This window comes from Pseudophryne corroboree, chromosome 9 (assembly GCF_028390025.1).
Source record: "Pseudophryne corroboree isolate aPseCor3 chromosome 9, aPseCor3.hap2, whole genome shotgun sequence".
Classification (NCBI taxonomy): domain Eukaryota; kingdom Metazoa; phylum Chordata; class Amphibia; order Anura; family Myobatrachidae; genus Pseudophryne; species Pseudophryne corroboree.
Window position 1 is genome coordinate 254,875,695 of NC_086452.1, and position 25,198 is coordinate 254,900,892.

At 45.2% G+C, this 25,198-nt stretch overlaps 1 protein-coding gene across 1 annotated transcript in view; it reads right to left on the reverse strand.

Moving 5' to 3' along the window:
• The window catches only part of TPR (translocated promoter region, nuclear basket protein), a 605,901-nt gene that overhangs the window by 233,514 nt on the left and 347,189 nt on the right, over window positions 1–25,198 (reverse strand). Inside the window, exons 30-31 of the mRNA XM_063940231.1 lie at window positions 20,486–20,616; window positions 19,624–19,834 (exon numbers count right to left, since the gene is read on the reverse strand). Of these exons, the coding sequence (XP_063796301.1) occupies window positions 19,624–19,834; window positions 20,486–20,616 (342 nt within the window). The remainder of the gene's footprint in view (window positions 1–19,623; window positions 19,835–20,485; window positions 20,617–25,198) is intronic.

A 25,198-nucleotide genomic window follows, 5' to 3' on the forward strand; every position in this document is an offset into this window, starting at 1 on the left:
TTAAAGAAATGTTATAAAAATGAGTGTATCTTTGGAAATTCAGATAGATAAGTTTTTGTATCTTTTGAATTGTATTTCTTCTACTTCCTTTTTTGAGCCATGACAATATTGTGTCTACAATTGTTGTTTTCTTTCTGTTTTCTTCCTCATCGACCAGCTTAAACAGATTTCCCCTGATGAAGTCCACATAAGGACAAAACGCGTTGGATATCAAGATATTTCTTTTATACAAGGCAGTCCCAAACAAAAGGAGCACAACGGATACTTTTTTTAAATCTGTTTTAACAAGTTTATTGAATGTTAAATTGCACAATACATTTTTATTATAATAGGTTGCTGGTTGATTTTAAAATTTCAATTAGATTAATTATATGCACCCTCTGAATTTGTATTTATTTCCATTTTTAACCCTGTTCTAGCAGAAGGGTTATTTCAAGAGGTGCTGCATTTGTTGTAGCGCAAGATAAGGGTATAATTGTTGATATCTACATATACATATATACACACACACACACATATATATATATATATATATATATATATATATATATAAAAGAGAGAGAGAGAGAGAGAGATTTTTGTACTTACCGATGAATCCATTTCTCTGAATCCACTCGGGGACACTGGAACAGCATATACAGTAGAGGTGTGAAGCTTGCAACCGGAGGTGTGGCACAATCTAAAATCAAACATGGTCTGCACAGCCGGCTCCTCCCCTTCACGCACCTCATCCCTCAGTTTGGAAAATTTGACGGAGAGAATAGGACATGAGATTACAAACCAATGGTGAGGAGCCTACCATACAACAAAACAAACCGCATCCTAGAACTCTGTTAACAGAAAACCAACGCTGTTTGCACTATCAACAAGAACCTTGAACACAGCAGGTTGACCGCACCGAGGCGGGCGCCCAGTGTCCCCGAGTGGATTCAGAGAAATGGATTTATCGGTTAGTACCAAAATCCTCTTTTCTCTTTCATCCACTAGGGGACAATGGAACAGCATATACAGTAGGGGACGTCCCAAAGTTACTCCCAAGGGTGGGAGTGCTGTCAGCCTGCAAAACTAGATGTCCAAACTTTGAATCACTGGACGCAAAAGTATCGATCTTGGAGAATCGATCTTGCCGCCCCGGAGGTACCCACTGATCTGGTGGTATGGGCACCAACCTGAACCGGAACTCGTTTACCACAGGATAATTATTGCATAATGGTAAGCCTAATCCATCTGGCCAGAGTTTCTTTAGATGCTGGCCAACCCTTCTTTGGACTATCAAACAGAACAAACAAATGGTCCTACTTTCTGATGGACGACGTATATCCGTGGAGCTCTTACAACGTCCAAAGACACGTCCCCATCTGCAACTCTTTGAAAGATGGAACCACAATTGGCTGGTTTACGTGAAAACCCAAAACTACCTTTGGGAGAAACTCTGCCCTCATACGGAGTTCTGCCCTAACTTCAGGGAAAATTAGAAAAGGGCCTTTTACACAATAAGGCTCCCAAATCCGAGACCCGACTGGCCGAAACAAGGGCAAATAACAGCGTGACTTTCCTGTAGAGATATCTCAATCTTGCTTTCTCTAAAGGTTTAAATTGTGTTGAATTCAAACACCAAGTTTAGGTCCCACGGCATCGCGGGAGGACGGAAAAGGAGGTTGTATCCTCAGAACTTCCCGTAAGCAAGTCTGAACCTCCTGTAAAGATGCTAAGTGCTGTTGAAAAAGGCTGGAGAGAGCCGAAATCAACCTTCAAGGAGCCTACACGTAGGCCTCCATGTAAGCCAGCCTGGAGAAAACGTAAGATTATAGACAGGTGGAATCGCCTGGAATATTCCGTAGTGGTGCATGGCTGTGACCAGCTTCCTGGGTGCTATCAGTGTAGGAATAGCCGCCTTTTGATTCTCCTGCGGGACCAGTCTGGTGCAATGAGAATTGCCCATGCTCTTTACCCTTTGGCCTTCTCTAGTACTCTGGGTATGAGAGGAAATGGTGGTAAATTGTAAACACTTCTGTAAGACCAAGGAAGTGTGAATGCATTCACTCCATCCGCTGCTGGATCTCACGTGCTGGCCACATAGCTGGGCCGCTGATAGTTATTTTGAGAGGCCCTTAGGTCTACTTGAGGTAGGCCCCATCTCCCTACCACCATCTCGATTCCCTGATGCATATCCTGGCAACTGAGATAATCTGCTTCCCAGTTCTCCACTCCAGGAATGAACTACACCGAAAGGACGATGATGCGCCTTTCTGCCCACAAGATCTTAGTGGTTACTTTTAATGCCATCTTGCTCCTTGTTCTTTCTTGATGGTTTATGTATGTCGTCGTTGTTTAATTGTCCGACTGAATCCTCAAGTGTTGACCCATCACCAGGTCTTCTGCTAAGAGAAGTTGCATTGTAACTGCACTCAGCTCGAGAATGTCTATGGGTAAGACAGCTCTCTCGTGACGAACATCTGTTCTGAAGCTGATGTTCCTATAGGACGGCACCCCAACTTTCGAGACTGGCATCCGTTGTGAGGATCCTCCAATCCCCAAATGCCGAATCTCTTAACTGCTGCGAGTTTCGTGTATAACGACCACCAATATTAGGGAAGTTTGGACTTGTGTGAAAACCGAATCCTGTGATATAGAAACCAGTACGAGCCTGCTCCCTGAGCAATGAAGTTCATCTGGAATGGTCGGGAGTGAAGTCTGCCGTACTGCAGAGCCTCCAAAGATGGCACCCTCTTTCCGAGAAGTTGAACACAGAGGCGTAGGGAAACCATCTGTGCCTGTAGTACCTGAGCCACCAGCCTCTGTATGTACTTGATCTTGCTCTCTGGTAGGAATACCCACAATTGTACAGTGTCCAAGATGAGACCTACAAATTGAATCCTTTGGGTTAGCATTAGGTTGGATTTCTGGAAATTCACAATCCACCCATGCCGAGTGAGAAATTGACGAGTCGTTTGAGCATCTTTGATCGGCTGTTCCCGAGAGGTGGGCCAGATCAGCAGATCGACTAGATAAGGTATGCTCGTGATCCCTAACAGTCTCAAACTTGCGACCCTTATAACCTTGATATTTGCAAAAATTCTCGGGGCTGATGATAGACAGAATGGTAAGGCCCCAACTGGCAAATATTTTTCACCAGTACGAAAGGTAAGTATGCTTGGTGAGGAGTCCAAATCGGGATATGAAGGTATTCAACCTTTATGTCCATAGACACCCTGAACTCCCCCGGTTCTAGGCCTGCAATAACCGATTGGATTGATTCCATCTTGAATCTGTAGGCCGTTAGAAACGGTTTAAAACTTCTAAATTGAGTATAAGTCTGACCGTCTGGTATTGGCACGACAAAAAAGATTCAAAGAGAATCCCGTTCCTCCTTGAGAATAGGGATGAGTTTAGCAATTTCTGAATTACCGTCAGTAATGCCTTCACTTTTGAATGGAATGTCAGCTTGGGCGTTGTAAAGATCTATTTGTAATATATATAGGGAGACAATTCCCGATACAAAATTCTCGGACCCAGTCTCCCCAAACCCTCACAACCTGTTACCCCCCATAGGAGGTCCAAGGTGAGTTTGTGTAAAGACTTGACTATTGGGAACAGTCGCTGTTATCCGAGACTCCACCAGTATGAGACTGAGAAACAAACTATTTGAATAATAGACCAGATTAACTTCTACTGCCTATTGGTATAGTTCTAAGATACCCGTTAGGCAGAAGATCGGATTCTTCTCTACTTGTTTGCATTCCACTGGCCAATGAAGGCTTTCCCCTCCCAGGGAAATCGCCTTCCAACCTGGTAACTATAGCCTCTTTACCGAAACACAAACCGCCTAGGCGCGTTTGAGGTGGTCTTGCAACTAGAAGTTAGATTTCCATGTTAATTCCAACCTAAATATTGACCCCTGTTTCCTTTAGTGGGACTGCAATAATTAGGAATGTCCCATTAACAGACTAGGCAGGGGTGAGCCCACCATCGTTATGGGATCCTTTCCCCTTCTGTGGAATCCGAAATTCTGTCACAGAAACCACTGAGCTAAGATCGGGATGCTAACCTCCCTAGTATATGTGGATAACTCTTGGATATGCTCTGCTAGTCAAAAATTGTATTTGGTAGCATTTACTGTCTGCCTCTATCTAGTTATTTACACCTCTAAAGGTTCTCACTCTGTTACGAGAGCCACCACCCTTTTCCACTTCTACTCTAGGGTAGGAAGGGGTATTAATACCGCCCGTGCGGCTGGAGTAAATTTAACTATGAATTTCTCCCTGTTTCGGATGGGCTCGTTGCCCATACTCAAATGTTGAAATATATGTCAGATTATGTTTTCCTAACCTTGACAGATCACTGCCCCCTGGTTGTGTGACCATTCCCAACTGGCGCACACCCTAGGGCTGTTAACCTTAGTGCTCATTTATTTGAGCAACCAAAGTACTCCCTGCGGTCCTATTTCCCTTAGGTAAACATATACATACCACTCAGCCGGACTTTCCCTATTAGAATAGGAGGAGAAAGGCCGTAGAAATATTGGGAGCTCTGAAGAGTATTTTCAAACATCTGGAAATCTTTTCTTTCTAGTAAAAAACCAATAATTAAGTAATATAAATACTCATTCAACTATCACCCACAAGACCACCAACTGCCGATACAGATAGAGTTGATCTGGGTGACAATATCTGATGCTTCCTTCTCCACCGGACCTGTCAGCAGCGTCCGTTGGAGGCATTATGTATATATAAATATATAATTAGGTGGACACCAAAGGTAACAGGAGTTGCAATGTGCTGGTAATAGTAGGATTTTAATTACCTACCGGTAAATCCTTTTCTCGCAGTCTGTAGAGGATGCTGGGGTCCATATTAATACCATGGGGTATAGACGGGTCCATCAGGAGCCATTGGCACTTTAGGAGTTTAATAGTGTGGGCTGGCTCCTCCCTCTATGCCCCTCCTACCAGACTCAGTCCAGAAACTGTGCCCGAGGAGACAACATACTTCGAGAGAAGGAATTACACAGATAGTGGCGAGATTCATACCAGCGCACACAACACACAAATCCGGCTAACATGCCGGAAAACTCATCAACAGCTGGAACAGTAAATAATGCAGAACTTACCTAGGAACTAGGCAGTACTGAACTATAAAACCAATGCAGGGAAACGAAGAGCTCCCAGCATCCTCTACGGGCTACGAGAAAAGGATTTACCGCTAGGTAATTAGAATCCTATTTTCTCTTACGTCCTAGAGGATGCTGGGGTCCATATTAGTACCATGGGGATGTACCAACGCTCCCAGTACGGGAGGGAGAGCGTGGAGGCTCCTGCAAGACTGCTTGACCAAACTTGAGGTCAGAGGCCAAAGCATCGAACTGGTAAAACCTAGCAAACGTGTTCGAACCAGACCAAGTAGCAGCTCGGCAAAGCTGTAAGGCCGACACACCCCGGCCAGCTGCCCAGGAAGAACACACTTTACGAGTAGAGTGGGCCTTAACCGATTTCGGACACGGAAATCCTGACGTAGAATACGTATGCTGGATAGTGAACCTGATCCAGCGCGAAATCGACTGCTTAGAAGCAGGACACCCAATTTTCTTGGGATCGTAGAGGACAAATAGTCAGTTTTTCTATGACTAGCTGTCCTCTTCACATAGATCTTCAAATCCCTGACAACATCCAAAGCCTTTGAAGCAATTGAGGAGTAAGTAGCCGATACAACCTTAGGCAGAAACTGTGGACGAGTCCTATGTTCCGCCCTGTCTTCATGGAAGATCAGATAAGGACTTTTACAGGATAAAGCCCCCAACTCCGACACGCGTCGGGCAGAAACCAAGGCCAACAAAGTGACCGACTTCCACGTGAGAAACTTGATGTCAGCCTCCAGTAGAGGCTCAAACCAAGCTGATTGTAGGAACTGCAACACCACATCTAGATACCAGGGTGCCGTCAGCGCCACGAAGGGAGGCTGGATGTGTAGATCCCCTTTCAAAAAGGTTCGAAACTCAGGGAGGACAGCCAATTGTTTTTGAAAAAAGATGGACAAAGAGATTTGGACCTTGATGGATCCCAATCTCAGGCCCACATCCATTCCAGCTTGCAGGAAAAGGAGAAAACATCCAAGTTGAAACTCCAACACAGGAAATTTTCTTGATTCACACCAAGAAACATATTTCTTCCAAATACGGTGGTAATGTTCAGACGTTACCCCCTTCCTAGCCTGAATCAGGGTAGGAATGACTTCACTCGAGATATCTTTCCGAGCTAAGATCTGGCGTTCAACCGCCATGCCATCAAACGTACCCGTGGTAAGTCTTGATAGGCAAACGGCCCCTGCATTAGCAGATCCTCCCGAAGAGGTAAGGGCTTTGGATCTTCCAGCAGAAGATCCAGTAGATCTGCATACCAAGCCCTTCTTGGCCAGTCCGGAGCAATGAGTATTGCCAGAACCTTTGTTCTTCTTACCAGCTGAAGAACCTTTGGGATCAGAGGAAGTGGAGGGAACACATACACTGACGGGAAAACCCATGGAGTTACCAGTGCATCCACCGCCACTGCCTGAGGGTCTCTTGACCGGTAACAGTACCTCCCCATCTTCTTGTTGAGGTGGGAGGCCATCATGTCTACGTGAGGAACCCCCCACCAACCGGTTACCACCTCGAAAACCTCCGGATGGAGGCCCAACTCCCCTGGATGGTGATCGTGTCTGCTGAGGAAGTCCACTTCCCAGTTGTCTACTCCCGGAATGAAGATTGCCGACACCACTACAGCGTGTCTTTCCGCCCAGAGGAGGACTCTTGACACCTCTGACATTGCAGCCCTGCTCTTTGTTCCGACTTGTCGGTTTATGTAGGGCACAGTGGTCACGTTGTCCGACTGCACCTGAACAGCCCGATCCTGTAGAAGGTGTGCTGCTTGCAGAAGGGTGTTGTACACGGCCCTTAGCTCCAGGATGTTTATTGGGAGAAGGGATTCTTGATTCGACCACCTTCCCTGAAAGGTTTCCCCCAGAGCAACTGCTCCCCAACCTCTTAAACTTGCATCTGTGGTTAAAAGGATCCAGTCCTGAATTCCAAACCTTCGGCCTCCCAGAAGGTGTGGTAGTTGTAGCCACCAGAGGAGTGAAATCCTGGCTTTCGGAGACAGGCATATCCTCTTGTGCATGTGTAGGTGAGAGCCCAGCCACTGGTCCAAGAAGTCCAGCTGAAAAGGTCGAGCATGAAACCTGCCGTACTGCAGAGCCTCGTAGGCGGCAACCATCTTCCCCAGAAGGCGGATGTATTGATGAACAGACACCCGGGTAGGCTTTAAGACATCTCGGACCATTGTTTGAATCACCAATGCTTTCTCCACCGGGAGAAATACCCTCTGCACTTCTGTGTCGAGGATCATTCCCAGGAGAGTCAGCCTCCTTGTCGGCTCCAGATGAGACTTTGGAAGGTTCAGGATCCAGCCATGCTTCCTGAGCAGCTGTGTCATGAGCGCGATGGATTGCAACAACCTCTCCCTGGACGACACCTTGATCAGGAGATTGTCCAGATATGCAATTATGTTCACACCCTGTTTGCGGAGGAGAACCATCATCTCAGCCATCACCTTGGTGAAGATCCTTGGTGCTGTGGAGAGGACAAACGGCAGCGCCTGGATCTGATAGTGATCGTACAACAGTGCAAACCTGAGATATGCCTGATGCGGCGACCAAATGGGAATGTGGAAGTAAGCATCCTTGATGTCTAGAGACACCAGGAACTCCCCCTCCGTTAGTCCTGAGATGACAGCTCTCAGAGATTCCAACTTGAATTTGAACTCCCTGAGATAAGGGTTCAGAGACTAAATTTAGAATAGGCCGTACCGAACCATCCGGTTTTGGTACCACAAAAAGGTTTGAATAATAAACTTTGTTCCGCTGCTGAGGTGGAACTGGAACAATGACACCACCAATTTTCTGATGGCCTCCAGAAGAATTGTTCTGTCTGCCAGCAGAGCTGGCAAGCCTGACTTGAAGAAATGGTGAGGTGGGGGGATCTTAAAACTCCAGTCTGTACCCCCCCTGGACACTATATCCAGGAACCAAGTGTCCAGGCCAGACGACACCCAGACGTGGCTGAACTGCCGGAGTCTTGCCCCCACCTGACCCTCCTCCAGGCCTAGCTGTCCACCATCATGCGGAGGACTTAGGGGTATCAGAAGCGGGCTTCTGGGTTTAGGAACCTGCGGGAGCAGGTTTCTTTTGTTTGGCATGACCACCTCTGAAGGTGTTCGAAGGCTTGTTCTTTCTAGGCCTCGCGGGCCGAAAGGACTGACGTGGCTGGTGTAAAAGGCTTCTTCGTAGCCGGTGCAGCTGAGGGGAGAAAAGGAGACTTACCCGCGGCACTCCTCGCATCTAGCACCTCCCCAAAGAGAGCCTGACTTGTATAGGGTAGGCCCTCCACGCTCTTCCTGGATTCTGCGTCCGCAACCATTGGCGCAGCCAGAGACCCCTGCGAGCCGAGACGGACATGGAGGAGATCCCCGCAGCCATGGAACTAAGGTCCTTCATGGAATCTACCAGGAACCCTGCAGAATCCTGAATATGGCGTAAAAATACATAAACATCACCTACATCGAGCGAAGTCGACTCCTCCTGCAGAGTGATTGACAACCTGGCAATAGCTTTTGCAATCCAAGCACAGGCTATAGTAGGCCGTAATATAGCCCCGGAAGCCGTGTAAATGGATTTTAGCGTAGCATCCACCTTGACTACTGGCGGGGACTCCCATTTCTTTCTATCTTCCTCTGGGAAGGGAAAAGCAACCAAGACCCTCCTAGGGATCTGAAATTTCTTTTCCGGAGTTTGCCAGGATTTTTCAAAGATGGCGTTTAATTCTTTGGATGCCGGGAAGGTGAGGGGGACTTCTTATCTGTAAAAAAGGCCTCCTCCACCTGCTCAGGAGCTGTCAGATATATGTAAAATATCCCTCACAGCTTCAATCATCAACTGCACCCCCTTAGCAAGTGATGCTGTCCCCCTCGACACATCCCCGTCATCAGTTTCAGAGTCGGTGTCCGTGTCATCCTGCATAAGTATTGTAAGTGCACGTTTTTGAGAATGTACCGCAGGGGACCCCGAGGAAGCAGTATCAGACCATACAACCATAGAGGATTGTAGGACCTGAGTGGCATGCTCAGTCCTAGCAACCCTGTCAGAAATCTGAGAAATAGTCCCCTCAGAGAGACTAACCATTCTGGCTCTCTAGCTGGGATCTGCGCTACAACAGTGCAATCCTGATGACATGGTATGGAGTCTTCCTGGGAAGACAAATACTCTGCAGCATATGAAACAGTGTCCCTAGACATGTTGTCACATACACCAAACACCCCAAAAACACACAGGGTATTTACTAGAGTTTCCCCACCAAGAATGGCAGAGAGACACAGAGATTGGAGCCAACCCACATACAGCGCTATTAGAGGTATAGGGAGACCCTAACCAGCGCTGACTGTGTCCCTTAATAGGTGACACAGCCTACATGCAGCCTCCCCTCTCTTCTACAACCCCCTGGTACTGCTCTGGAGGGGCCTGGACATCCACTAGTAGTGATTGAAGGCAGGAAAAATGACGCTGAACACTGCTGGGTCCGCTCTGAGGAGAAGCTACGCCCATTCAATGGCGCTGTTTTCCCGCTCTTGAAGATTATACTGGCCTGAGGAAATTTGTGCTGGCTGAGCTGAGATCCGCGGACCCCGACAGGCTGGAAATGGCCAGTGTAGGGTTCTTTGTTGGCTCAGGGCGCCCCACCGCAATACCGCTGAGCTGTCCGGGAGCGCGGTTAATACCGCGCTCCCACCCTTAAGCCACCCTCTTCACACTGACCCACACTGGGTGGCGGCTGGCTGCCGGGGTGAGCGTGCCCCTGTGGAAGGCGCAATCTGTCCCCTCTGGAGCTCATAGTCCAGTCAGCAGAGGCAGTGGCTCAAGAACCCGCAAGGCGGACACTGCTCCCCCCCTCAGTCCCTCGATGCAGGGAGGCTGTTGCCAGCAGCCTCCCTGTAAAATAACAAACTCTAAAAAACTTTTACTAGAGAAGCTCTGTAGAGCTCCCCTAGCTGTGACCGGCTCCTCTGGGCACATTTTCTAAACCGAGTCTGGTAGGAGGGCAGAGAGGGAGGAGCCAGCCCAAACTATTAAACTCTTAAAGTGCCAATGGCTCCTGGTGGACCCGTCTATACCCCATGGTACTAATATGGACCCCAGCATCCTCTAGGACATAAGAGAAAAGTCTTAGTGTTCTTGGTTTGTGCATTTAATGTTGAAAATGCACCCCCACAGAACACATTTGCAGTGCCTTTCATCTTTATAATAGGCAACGTAATACCGTAACGGATGACAGGAACCAATGTACACTGGATTCACCTGGCTGGATTCACTGAGAAGAAATAAAAAATATTTTTTTAAAATTATTATTTTTTTTTTTTTTTTAAACAGCCTCGTTATAACCCTCGCACACCTAACTGTGATTCAGTTCTGAGGTTGGGGTTGTTGTCCAGTTGTTCTCTTTATTTTCACAGGAACTTTGTATTAGAAGTACTTTGACAATATAAAGCATAAACGTGCTTGATTTAAAACACATGGAAAAGCCTCTGCATCAGAGATCTACCTACAAGCAACCAGCAGAGGGAGTATATTCTATACTGAAACCCCTCCCCCTGTTCTAACTGGTCGGGAAACATGGCTCCACTATAGGGGGCGTATAGCTTCCCCTGCTCAGCATCTTGGCGCCTCTTAGCTTTGAAAAGATGGCTGCCACAAAATTTTTATATATAGATCTTTATATTACCCCCAGCGCCCTTGCTATCAAATCCTAGTCCTAACTAGCAGAGTTTCAGCATAGTTCTATTGCTATAAGCTCCCTCCTCCGCTGTTTAATGCCAGTGTTCAGGCTCACCGCTCCCAACAGCGCTCCTAACTGACTCTCCGCTGTATCGTCCAGCGCGCCGGGTTCCATGCCGCGTCTCTCCCCCGGCCCTCCACGTGTGCAGCTGCCGGTGGAGGGAGGGAGTCGTGTGAGGAGATTTTAGCTGCGCACTGTTTAAGAGCAGCTCAGTAAGTGCTGTGGATGCTGCGGCTGCCAGCGCAGCATACACACACACGACTCAGCCGTAACACGGAGCGGGGGGAGAGGGGGATTGCTGTGCTGCTAGTCTGCCCGGCTATAAGTTAATGAGTTGGAAGGCAGCAGCGCGTTGGCACATTTCTTACGGTTCTAAATTTCCCTGCACCACTTTCATATATGTAAACTAGGGAAAAGACGGCACCTGGTTTCCCCAGTACTCACAGTAATTGATGCTTCGGATCTTCCTGTAGAGATACAGATTCCTTTAGCAGGGATCCTTGTCTCTGTTCTTAAGACTCCTGTCCCCCTTTTATTAGGTGGACGTAGCCTGTCTTCAGGTAAAGCCTGCACCCTCCTTTCATTTAGGTGGGATTGGGCACTGTTGAACTCTTGTAAAACCTGCACCCTCCTTTTATTTAGGGTGGGAATGGGCTAGTCCTTAAATGCAAAGAAAAAAATTAATAAAAATCTTTATGGAGCAAGAGCTCCCGTCTGTGCTTCTTTCCTCCTAGTACAATTTTTCAAACTGAGGGATGAGGGGCGTGAAGGGGAAGGAGCTGGCTGTGCAGCCAATGTTTGATTTTAGATTGTGCCACACCTCCGGTTGCAAGCTTCACACCCCTACTGTATATGCTGTCCCAGTGTCCCCTAGTGGATGAAAGCGAAAAATATGTGTGTGTGTATATATATATATATATATATATATATATATATATATATATATATATATATATCTATCTATATCTATCAGGGATAGCCTGGCACTCCTCCTGATGTCACTGTGCCCGGTGCCCTCAGTAAGCAGTAATGGCTAGGTAGAGAAAGAAAACTGCGGCACTCCAGGTCTTGTAAAAATAAGAATTTACTTACCGATAATTCTATTTCTCATAGTCCGTAGTGGATGCTGGGGACTCCCAAAGGACCATGGGGAATAGCGGCTCCGCAGGAGACTGGGCACAAAGTAAAAGCTTTAGGACTAGCTGGTGTGCACTGGCTCCTCCCCCTATGACCCTCCTCCAAGCCTCAGTTAGGATACTGTGCCCGGACGAGCGTACACAATAAGGAAGGATTTTGAATCCCGGGTAAGACTCATACCAGCCACACCAATCACACCGTACAACTTGTGATCTGAACCCAGTTAACAGCATGATAACAGAAGGAGCCTCTGAAAAGATGGCTCACAACAACAATAACCCGATTTTTGTAACAATAACTATGTACAAGTAATGCAGACAATCCGCACTTGGGATGGGCGCCCAGCATCCACTACGGACTATGAGAAATAGAATTATCGGTAAGTAAATTCTTATTTTCTCTAACGTCCTAGTGGATGCTGGGGACTCCGAAAGGACCATGGGGATTATACCAAAGCTCCCAAACGGGCGGGAGAGTGCGGATGACTCTGCAGCACCGAATGAGAGAACTCCAGGTCCTCCTCAGCCAGGGTATCAAATTTGTAGAATTTAGCAAACGTGTTTGCCCCTGACCAAGTAGCTGCTCGGCAAAGTTGTAAAGCCGAGACCCCTCGGGCAGCCGCCCAAGATGAGCCCACTTTCCGTGTGGAATGGGCTTTTACAGATTTTGGCTGTGGCAGGCCTGCCACAGAATGTGCAAGCTGAATTGTACTACAAATCCAACGAGCAATCGTCTGCTTAGAAGCAGGAGCACCCAGCTTGCTGGGTGCATACAGGATAAACAGCGAATCAGATTTTCTGACTCCAGCCGTCCTGGAAACATATATTTTCAGGGCCCTGACTACGTCCAGCAACTTGGAATCCTCCAAGTCCCTAGTAGCCGCAGGCACCACAATAGGCTGGTTTAAGTGAAATGCTGAAACCACCTTAGGAAGAAATTGAGGACGAGTCCTCAATTCTGCCCTGTCCGTATGAAAAATTAGGTAAGGGCTTTTATAGGATAAAGCCGCCAATTCTGAGACACGCCTGGCTGAAGCCAGGGCTAACAGCATTACCACTTTCTATGTGAGATATTTTAAGTCCACAGTGGTGAGTGGTTCAAACCAATGTGATTTTAGGAATCCCAAAACTACATTGAGATCCCAAGGTGCCACTGGAGGCACAAAAGGAGGCTGTATATGCAGTACTCCCTTGACAAACGTCTGAACTTCAGGAACAGAAGCCAGTTCTTTTTGGAAGAATATTGACAGGGCCGAAATTTGAACCTTAATGGACCCTAATTTGAGGCCCATAGACAGTCCTGTTTGCAGGAAATGCAGGAATCGACCCAGTTGAAATTCCTCTGTAGGGGCCTTCCTGGCCTCGCACCACGCAACATATTTACGCCAAATACGGTGATAATGTTGTATGGTTACATCCTTCCTGGCTTTTATCAGGGTAGGGATGACTTCATCCGGAATGCCTTTTTCCTTCAGGATCCGGCGTTCAACCGCCATGCCGTCAAACGCAGCCGCGGTAAGTCTTGGAACAGACATGGTCCCTGCTGGAGCAGGTCCTTTCTTAGAGGTAGAGGCCACGGGTCTTCCGTGAGCATCCCTTGAATTTCCGGGTACCAAGTCCTTCTTGGCCAATCCGGAGCCACGAGTATAGTCTTTACTCCTCTCCTTCTTATGATTCTCAGTACTTTTGGTATGAGAGGAAGAGGAGGGAACACATACACTGACTGGTACACCCACGGTGTTACCAGAGCGTCCACAGCTATTGCCTGAGGATCCCTTGACCTGGCGCAATATCTGTCCAGTTTTTTTGTTGAGGCGGGACGCCATCATGTCCACCGTTGGTTTTTCCCAACGGTTCACAATCATGTGGAAGACTTCTGGGTGAAGTCCCCACTCCCCCGGGTGAAGATCGTGTCTGCTGAGGAAGTCTGCTTCCCAGTTGTCCACTCCCGGAATGAACACTGCTGACAGTGCTATCACATGATTCTCCGCCCAGCGAAGAATCCTTGCCACTTCCATCATTGCCCTCCTGCTTCTTGTGCCGCCCTGTCTGTTTACGTGGGCGACTGCCGTGATGTTGTCCGACTGGATCAACACCGGCTGACCCTGAAGCAGAGGTCTTGCCTGACTTAGGGCATTGTAAATGGCCCTTAGTTCCAGGATATTTATGTGAAGTGACGTTTCCATGCTTGACCACAAGCCCTGGAAATTTCTTCCCTGTGTGACTGCTCCCCAGCCTCTCAGGCTGGCATCCGTGGTCACCAGGACCCAATCCTGAATGCCGAATCTGCGGCCCTCTAGGAGATGAGCACTCTGTAACCACCACAGGAGAGACACCCTTGTCCTTGGAGACAGGGTTATCCGCTGATGCATTTGAAGATGCGATCCGGACCATTTGTCCAGCAGATCCCACTGAAAAGTTCTTGCGTGGAATCTGCCGAATGGAATCGCTTCGTAAGTAGCCACCATCTTTCCCAGGACCCTTGTGCATTGATGTACTGACACTTGGCCTGGTCTTAGGAGGTTCCTGACTAGGTCGGATAACTCCTTGGCTTTCTCCTCCGGGAGAAACACCTTTTTCTGTACTGTGTCCAGAATCATCCCTAAGAACAGCAGACGTGTCGTCGGAATCAGCTGCGATTTTGGAATATTTAGAATCCATCCGTGCTGTCGTAGTACTACTTGAAATAGTGCTACTCCGACCTCTAACTGTTCTCTGGACCTTGCCCTTATCAGGAGATCGTCCAAGTAAGGGATAATTAAGACGCCTTTTCTTCGAAGAAGAATCATCATTTCGGCCATTACCTTGGTAAAGACCCGGGGTGCCGTGGACAATCCAAACGGCAGCGTCTGAAACTGATAGTGACAGTTCTGTACCACAAACCTGAGGTACCCTTGGTGAGAAGGGCAAATTGGGACATGGAGGTAAGCATCCTTGATGTCAAGAGACACCATATAGTCCCCTTCTTCCAGGTTCGCTATCACTGCTCTGAGTGACTCCATCTTGAACTTGAACCTTTTTATGTAAGTGTTCAAGGATTTCAGATTTAAAATGGGTCTCACCGAGCCGTCCGGCTTCGGTACCACAAACAGCGTGGAATAATACCCCTTTCCCTGTTGTAGGAGGGGTACCTTGATTATCACCTGCTGGGAATACAGCTTGTGAATGGCTTCCAATACCGCCTCCCTGTCGGGGGGAGACGTTGGTAAAGCAGACTTCAGGAACCGGCGAGGGGGAGACGTCTCGAATTCCAATATGTACCCCTGAGATATTACCTGCAGGATCCAGGGGTCCACTTGCGAGTGTGCCCACTGCGCGCTGAAATTCTTGAGACGGGCCCCCACCGTGCCGGAGTCCGCTTGTAAGGCCCCAGCGTCATGCTGAGAACTTGGCAGAAGCGGGGGAGGGCTTCTGTTCGTGGGAAGAGGCTGTTTGCTGCAGTCTTTTTCCCCTTCCTCTGCCCCGGGGCAGATATGAGTGGCCTTTTGCCCGCTTGCCCTTATGGGGACGAAAGGACTGAGCCTGAAAAGACGGTATCTTTTTCTGCTGCGAGGTGACTTGGGGTAAAGGGGTGGATTTTCCAGCCGTTGCCGTGGCCACCAGGTCCGATAGACCGACCCCAAATAACTCCTCCCCTTTATACGGCAATACTTCCATATGCCGTTTGGAATCCGCATCCCCTGACCACTGTCGCGTCCATAATCCTCTTCTGGCAGAAATGGACATCGCACTTACTCTTGATGCCAGAGTGCAAATATCCCTCTGTGCATCTCGCATATATAGAAATGCATCCTTTAAATGCTCTATAGTCAATAATATATTGTCCCTGTCCAGGGTATCAATATTTTCAGTCAGGGAATCCGACCAAGCCACCCCAGCACTGCACATCCAGGCTGAGGCGATTGCTGGTCGCAGTATAATACCAGTATGTGTGTATATACTTTTAAGGATATTTTCCAGCTTCCTATCAGCTGGTTCCTTGAGGGCGGCCGTATCAGGGGACGGTAACGCCACTTGTTTTGATAAGCGTGTGAGCGCCTTATCTACGCTAGGGGGTGTTTCCCAACGCGCCCTAACCTCTGGCGGGAAAGGGTATAATGCCAATAATTTTTTAGAAATTAGCAGTTTTTTATCGGGGGAAACCCACGCTTCATCACACACCTCATTTAATTCATCTGATTCAGGAAAAACTACGGGTAGTTTTTTCACACCCCACATAATACCCTTTTTTGTGGTACTTGTAGTATCAGAAATGTTCAAAACCTCCTTCATTGCCGTGATCATGTAACGTGTGGCCCTACTGGAAAATACGTTTGTTTCCTCACCGTCGACACTGGAGTCAGTGTCCGTGTCAGTGTCTGTATCGACCTGAGGTAACGGGCGTTTTATAGCCCCTGACGGTGTTTGAGACGCCTGTACAGGTATTAACTGATTTGCCGGCTGTCTCATGTCGTCAACAGTCTTTTGTAAAGTGCCGACACTATCACGTAATTCTTTCCATAAGACCATCCAGTCAGGTGTCGACTCCCTAGGGGGTGACATCACTAACACAGGCAATTGCTCCGCCTCCACACCATTTTCCTCCTCATACATGTCGACACAGCGTACCGACACACAGCACACACACAGGGAATGCTCTGATAGAGGACAGGACCCCACTAGCCCTTTGGGGAGACAGAGGGAGAGTTTGCCAGCACACACCAGAGCGCTATATATATATATATATATATATATATATATATATATATATATATATATATATATATATATATATATATATATATATATATATATATACAGGGATAACCTTATATAAGTGTTTTTCCCTAATATAGCTGCTGTATATATTAATATGCCAATTTAGTGCCCCCCCTCTCTTGTTTTACCCTGTTTCTGTTGTGCAGGACTGCAGGGGAGAGTCAGGGAGCCTTCCTCCAACGGAGCGGTGAGGAAAAAATGGCGCTTGTGTGCTGAGGAGATAGGCTCCGCCCCTTTTTCGGCAGCCTTTCTCCCGCTTTTTTGTGGAAAACTGGCAGGGGTTAAATACATCCATATAGCCCAGGAGCTATATGTGATGTATTTTTAGCCATTTAAGGTATTTTCATTGCGTCCCAGGGCGCCCCCCCCCCCAGCGCCCTGCACCCTCAGTGACCGGAGTGTGAAGTGTGCTGAGAGCAATGGCGCACAGCTGCGGTGCTGTGCGCTACCTTATTGAAGACAGGACGTCTTCTGCCGCCGATTTTCCGGACCTCTTCACTCTTCTGGCTCTGTAAGGGGGCCGGCGGCGCGGCTCCGGGACCCATCCATGGCTGGGCCTGTGATCGTCCCTCTGGTGCTAATGTCCAGTAGCCTAAGAAGCCCAATCCACTCTGCACGCAGGTGAGTTCGCTTCTTCTCCCCTTAGTCCCTCGATGCAGTGAGCCTGTTGCCAGCAGGTCTCACTGAAAATAAAAAAACCTATTTAAACTTTTACTCTAAGCAGCTCAGGAGAGCCACCTAGATTGCACCCTTCTCGTTCGGGCACAAAATCTTAACTGAGGCTTGGAGGAGGGTCATAGGGGGAGGAGCCAGTGCACACCAGCTTTTACTTTGTGCCCAGTCTCCTGCGGAGCCGCTATTCCCCATGGTCCTTTCGGAGTCCCCAGCATCCACTAGGACGTTAGAGAAAAGTCGAATTGTGTTCAAAAGATCACAACATAGTACACCAACGTTTTGGGGTGTCTAGCCACTTTGTCAAGATGTGACAAAGGGGCTAGACACCCCGAAACGTTGGTGTACTATGTTGTGATCTTTTGAATACAATTCGACTTTTTACAAGACCTGGAGTTCCGCAGTTCTCTCTCTCTCTCTATATATATATATATATATATATATATATATATATATATATATATATATATATATATATACACACATATATACACACACACACACACACACACATGCATACATATACACACACATATATATACACACACACACACATATATATATATCTATATATATCTATATATATATCTATATATATCTATATATATATATATATATATCTATATATATATATATATATATATATATATATATGTGTGTGTATCATAGGGTCAACCACACTTAGGTCGACAGTGTCTAGGCTGAACACTATTGGTCAACATGTACAAGCTCGACATGAGTTTTTTGTAAAAAATTGTGTCGTCTTCTCCGTAGAGTGACTGGGAACCCCAATTAGTGCACTGTGCCCCGTCCCCTCGCATGGCTCGCCATGCTTCGGGCTGCGCTCGGCACAGGTTACCATTCCCAACTGTAGTTCATGTGGAACGTAAAGCATGAAAAAGTAAAAAATAAATAAAAAAAAATAATGAAAAAGAATGTGAAAAACTCTTGTTGACAGTCTGTCATGTCTACTAGAACATGTCTACTTAGAAACCATGTTGATCTACCTGTGGTCGACCTAGACATTGTCGACCGAAGTGTGGTCGACCTAGAGACCGGTCGAGATCACATTATTAGAGATCACATTATAAAGCACTTGCCTTGTTGCAAACAGTCAGATGGCCTAAGGAAACTCGATTGAAAAAGGACTCCGCTACGCAATGAAATTGGAAACATGAACAAAAGCTGACGTATGCCGAGATATATTATAAAAAAGAATTTAATATGACAAAAAACATTTTTTTTCATACAATAAACCATATAATCTGGACTTAAACCTTATAGGGAAATAGTCAAATGCCTTGTACTGGATATCAGATAAAACAAGCACTTGTAATGTGAGTGGTAACAATATGCAACATTTGTATCCAACAAGTAGAAACAGTATCGTATCCTCGGTATGAATGAATTGTTAGAATGTAGAGTAGTTCATAAGTTTTAGACTGGTAACTGCAGTCCTATGAATGTTTTAATAGAGCTCCGCTAAGTAGAAATGCTCCGATGTCAGATGAAGTCAAAATTACCTCTCCCGTGGGCTGGTTTCTAACCGAGTGTCCTCGGTTAGATTATCCTGCGTTGCCCACAACGTAGCGGTCACTGGGAGGGAGAGTGCAGGGCTTGCACCGGGCGGAGTTCTACACGGAGAGGCTGCTGGAAGTATAAAGGAGCCGCTATGGAGACTATGTTGCCAGATTATATGGTTTATTGTATGAAATTTTTTTTGGTCATATTACATTTTTTTTATAATATATCTCAGCATACGTCAGCTTTTGTTCATGTTTCCAATTTCATTGCGCAGCTGAGTCCTTTTTCAATCGAGTTCCCTTAAATCAGGCAATTACACAGTGCCTATACAGCAGCACATTGAAATTGTGGAATTGTTCTATAGAATATTATATTACGAGGCGCTTTCAGAAGTTTTTGTTTGTTTTAGTCAGATGGCCTAAGGAACCGAGCTAATTCAGCAACATAAAAGCACTGCTTTGCACAACAAACATTTTGGGTAAATCGTTTTTCTGCACTTTAAAAACACCAAATGCATATATTTTCCCCTTCACGTCTTGTAACCAGCGTTCTAACAGCAGCAAATCCCAGTCAAACACACTGAAAACATATATAAAGCTCTTCGTGTGCTCACTCCATCTAGATCTACATTTAACAACAATACGGTAAAGAACTTCTAAAGTAGCGTTTTACTCACCTTATCATGCTGAATCTTTAGCTCTTCATACTGAGTCTTATATCTTCTTCCAATTTTTTTAACCTGTGTGATGGTTTTAATTTTCTCTTGTATATCTGCAACTTTGGCATCAAGCTCTTTCTGGAGAGTTTCCTTTTCAGTCTTCAGCTTTGCAGCTTCTTCTTTCGCACTCTGACACTGGCTTTGACTTGTATTCTGGGCTGCATTTAACCTGTCACAACAATTAAAACCATTAACACACATCTGCAATGTTAATAAACAAAGTAAACCAAAGTAAACAGCACAAAAGATTTATATCCATATGAATCTAAGCTTCAGTGTCCAGCTACAGATACTCAGTCATATTAAGGGCTGAAACAGCACTTTTTGAGTAGACTTCGCATTTTAGTAATGGACAAAAGGAGATTTATGGTCTTACCCGTTAAATCCTTTTCATCAACTCCATACAGGACACAGGGTTGACACTGGGTATAGCATAGACGAGAGTAAAGTGTGGGCACCAGACAAAGGGGACACAGAAATTACTCTTGGATATCCTAAAGCTGTCCACCTACAGAAGGCAGCAGGACATGAACTAAGCAGTGATAAAAGAGAAGTGAACCAGTGGAGAAGATGCCCATGGCAACCAATCAGCTGCTCTGTATACTTTTATAGTATGCAAATTCTAAATGTTACGTCAATGCTGATTGGCTGCCATAGGCAACTTCTCTACAGGCTCACTTCTCCAAATTTTATCACTGCTTAGTACATCCCCCCCCCCCCTCAATGGATAAAAGTTCCTTTACAAATCAAGAAAGGCTTTGTGAAGCATCAACTACATACAGAATAATTAAGTTCAACAGTCAAACCTAACATACAGTACCTTGCAATATCCGTTTTCAGTTTTCCAGTCTCTTCAGTAAGCTGTTGAATGCGTTTTACATTAACCTCTCTTTCTGAAAGCAACTTCTTGTACTCTTCTACATCAGTATCCTTTTGTTGATTCAGTAAGTGCTTAAAACAAAGTAAAGCAATCAAAAATAGAACAAGTACATGATCGCCATACGGTATTTCAAGGGCTTGCGCGGTCCAAGCAGATAGCAGAATGTGTTACATCTTTATTTAAAGATTTTAAAATAAGTGTAGGTACAGCAAAGTAATCTGTAAAAATTGCACAACGGCATGTACAATGCATGAATAAATTAACATGAGCGTTAAAAGTCTAAAGAGAAATCTTTCTTCAGAGCATAAACAAAAATGCAAAAAAAACCCCCACAATAATGGGTGTGTGTTTCAATAGATGTACATTAGAAAGGTTGGGTCCAAACGGTCAACAAGGAAAAGGCTGACATGGTCAAAAGGTTGACACCACTTTCTTCTAGAACCCCCCCCCCCCCCCACCTTTAGTGTACGTGCTTCACTCAGCACGCTGCGCTCGGCACAGGCTACAATTCCCAATTGTAGTCCATGAGGATGGTGAAGGATGAAAAAATTGCAAACCCCCCCCACCACAAAAAAAAAACACAAAGAAAAAAAAACACAACTTGTGTCGACCTTTTGAGCCCATCAACCTTTTACATATCAACCTATTGACCACGTCAATCTAATGCATGTCGACCATTTAGGGGTCAACCTAATTCCTGTCAACCTATCATCTTGATACCCAATAATGGGCCCTTCCCTGATCAACAGTTTCTTTGGGATAAACATTGTGCAAATATCTACTTTAGCATTCACGCATGTTCAATCTAGGCCTCTGTGCTCAGGAAAACTGACCAAAAGCAGTGATAGGTGAGTATTTAAAAAAGCACAGGGGCCCCACACACAGGTTGAGTATCCCTTATCCAAAATGCTTGGGACCAGAGGTATTTTGGATATGGGATTTTTCCGTATTTTGGAATAATTGCATACCATAATGAGATATCATGGTGATGGGACCTAAATCTAAGCACAGAATACATTTATGTTACATATACACCTTATACACACAGCCTGAAGGTAATTTTAGCCAATATTTTTTATAACTTTGTGCATTAAACAAAGTGTGTGTACATTCACACAATTCATTTATGTTTCATATACACCTTATACACACAGCCTGAAGGTCATTTAATACAATACAGGTTGAGTATCCCTTATCCAAAATGCTTGGGACCAGAGGTATTTTGGATATCGGATTTTTCCGTATTTTGGAATAATTGCATACCATAATGAGACATCATGGCAATGGGACCTAAATCTAAGCACAGAATGCATTTATGTTTTATATGCACCTTATACACACAGCCTGAAGGTAATTTTAGCCAATATGTTTTATAACTTTGTGCATTAAACAAAGTGTGTCTACATTCACACAATTCATTTATGTTTCATATACACCTTATATACACAGTCTGAAGGTCATTTAATACAATATTTTTAATAACTGTGTGTATTAAACAAAGTTTGTATACATTGAGCCATCAGAAAACCAAAGTTTCACTATCTCACTCTCGCTCAAAAAAGTCCGTATTTCGGAATATTCCGTATTTCGGATATTTGGATATGGGATACTCAACCTGTATTTGTAATAACTTTGTGTATTAAACAAAGTTTGTGTACATTGAGCCATCAAAAAACAAAGGTTTCACTATCTCACTCTCACTCAAAAAAGTCCGTATTTCGGAATATTCCGTATTTCGTAATATTTGGATATGGGATACTCAACCTGTATATATATATATGTGTTTATTTATTTATAATATACAAGTTTGTTGGTGCGGCACTCCGTTCAAGAAGTAGTCAGCAGACAAAGATAAATTTAGCAACATTTCAGTGCTTTATTACACTATCATCAGGCACCAACAAATGTATATGGATACGCCGCGGTATACGAAATGAAATTCGGGAGTGCCAGTCCTTGGTGTTGGGGAGTTTATGTGTACATATATATTTATTTATCCCCCCACAACGTATTTTATATGGCCATTATCACCAGATTAAATATTCTATACATCTTCACAGCTAATTGGGAAGACAAACAGGCCTACAGGTTTGACTAATTTCTATCAGAGCCCTTTGACTGGGGACAGAAACGCGAGTCGCATTACTTTGATACGCAAGTCATATGTCAAAGTTGATTTTAGGTATAGTTTGGTTAACATTCAGTTATCAATCATAGGGTTAGGGTCTTAAGTGTATAGTATAATAACCATATTGTAAAAAGAACTTTGTTGTAACATGAGTAACTCATATAATAACATTTAACTACTAACATTTATTATTACTACCTACCCCATATTTATGGTCATATTTAAAATGTTGAATTTCAGCTCCATTCCTGTGCATGTAAACTTCAAAAAATGAACATGAAATTTAACATACACACAGCATCCGGAAAGTATTCACACTGCTACACTTTCCACATTTTGTTATACTGGAATAAATTATTTTTTCCCCTCAAAGGTCTACACACAGTACCTCATAATGACGACGTAAAAAAAATAATGTTTAATTACTTTTTTAAAGGTTTTTGAAAATTTATAAAAATAAATAAATAAAAAACTAAGAAATCACATGTACATAAGTATTTACAGCCTTTGCACAATACTTTGTTGATGCACCTTTGGCAGCAATTACAGCCTCAAGTCTTTTTGAATATGATGCTACAAGCTTGGCACACCTATCTTTGGGCAGTTTTGCCCATTCCTCTTTGCAGCACCTTTCAAACTCCATCAGGTTGGATGGAAAGCGTTGATGCAAAACCATTTTCAGATCTCTCCAGAGATGTTTAATCAGATTCAAGTCTGGGCCACTCGAAGACATTCACAGAGTTGTCCTGAAACAACTCCTTTGATATCTTGACTGTGTGCTTAGGGTCGTTGTCCTGCTGAAAAATGAACAGTCGCCCCAGTCTCAGGTCAAGAGCGCTCTAGAGCAGGTTTTCATCCAGGATATGCCTGTACATTGTGCATTCATCTTTCACTCTATCCTGACTAGTCTCCCAGTTCCTGCCGCTGAAAAACATCCCCACAGCATGATGCTGCCACCACCATGCTTCACTGTAGGAATGTTATTGGCCTGGTGATGAGCGGTGCCGGGTTTCCTCCAAACATGACGCCTAGAATTCACAAAGAGATCAATCTTTGTCTTATCAGACAAGAGAATTTTTGTTTTTCATGGTCTTAGTCCTTCAGGTGCATTTTGGCAAACTCCAGGTGGACTACCATGTGTTTTTTTTTACTAAGGAGTGGCTTTAGTCTGCCACTCTACCATACAGGCCTGATTGTTCGATTGCTGCAGAGATGGTTGTCCTTCTGGAAGGTTCTCTTTTCTCCACAGAGGAATGCTATAGCTCTGACAAAGTGACCATTGAGTTCTTGGTCACCTCCCTGACTAGGGCCCTTATCCCCCGATCGCTCAGTTTAGCCGGCCAGCTCTAGGAAGAGTCTTGGTGTTCCGAACTTCTTCCCTTTACGGATGATGGAGGCCACAGTGCTCATTGGGACCTTCAAAGCAGCAGATATTTTTCTGCACCCTTCACCAGATTTGTGCCTTGAGACAATCATGTCTCAGAGGTCTACAAACCATTCCTTTGACTTCATGCTTGGTTTGTGCGCAGACATGCACTGTCAAGTGTGGGACCTTATATAGACAGGTGTGCGCCTAACCAAATCTGGTCCAATCAACTGAATTTACCACAGGTGGACTCCAATTAAGCTGTAGGAACATCTCAAGGATGATCAGTGGAAACTGGATGCACCTGAACTCAATTTTTGAGCGTCAGGGCAAAGGCTGCGTATACTTATGTACATGTGATTTCTTACTTTTTATTTTGTAAATTGGCAAAAATCTCCAAAAAAAGCTTCCGGCAGTGACGAAACGCGTTGGGCGTGGCCGGGAAGGACGGCTCTGAGTGATCGGAGTTTGTTGCGGAGTCCACAAGCATACACGCTGATGAGACTATCTGATGATTGAGCGGCAGAGAACAATTCACACGCTGCTATCCGGAGGCACTTTGGATGTGTTCGTGAGCCGGCTGTTTTAATCTGAGATGTATGTGAGCTTTTATCATTGTAATAAATTACCTGTTATACTTGCTCATTGAGTGCGCCTTCACTCTCTTTTAGTATATATATATATATATATATAAATAAAGTAGGATCTTAATTACCCACCGGTAAATCCTTTTCTCATAGTCCGTAGAGTATGCTGGGGTCCATATTAGTACCATGGGGTATAGACGGTCCACCAGGAGCCATTGGAACTTTAGGAGTTTAACAGTGTGGGCTGGCTCCTCCCTCTATGCCCCTCCTACCAGACTCAGTCTAGAAATTGTGCCCGAGGAGACGACATACTTCAAGAGAAGGAAATACACAGATAGTGGCGAGATTCATACCAGCTCACACAACAAGGCAAATCCGACCAACATGCTGGAAAACTCAGCAACAGCTGAAACAGTAAAGAACGCAGAACTTACCTAGGAACCAGGCAGTACTGAACAAAACAACCACTGCAGGTTAAAAAAGCACTGGGCGGGCACCCAGCATCCTCTACGGACTACGAGAAAAGGATTTACCGGTAGGTAATTAAAATCCTATTTTCTCTTACGTCCTAG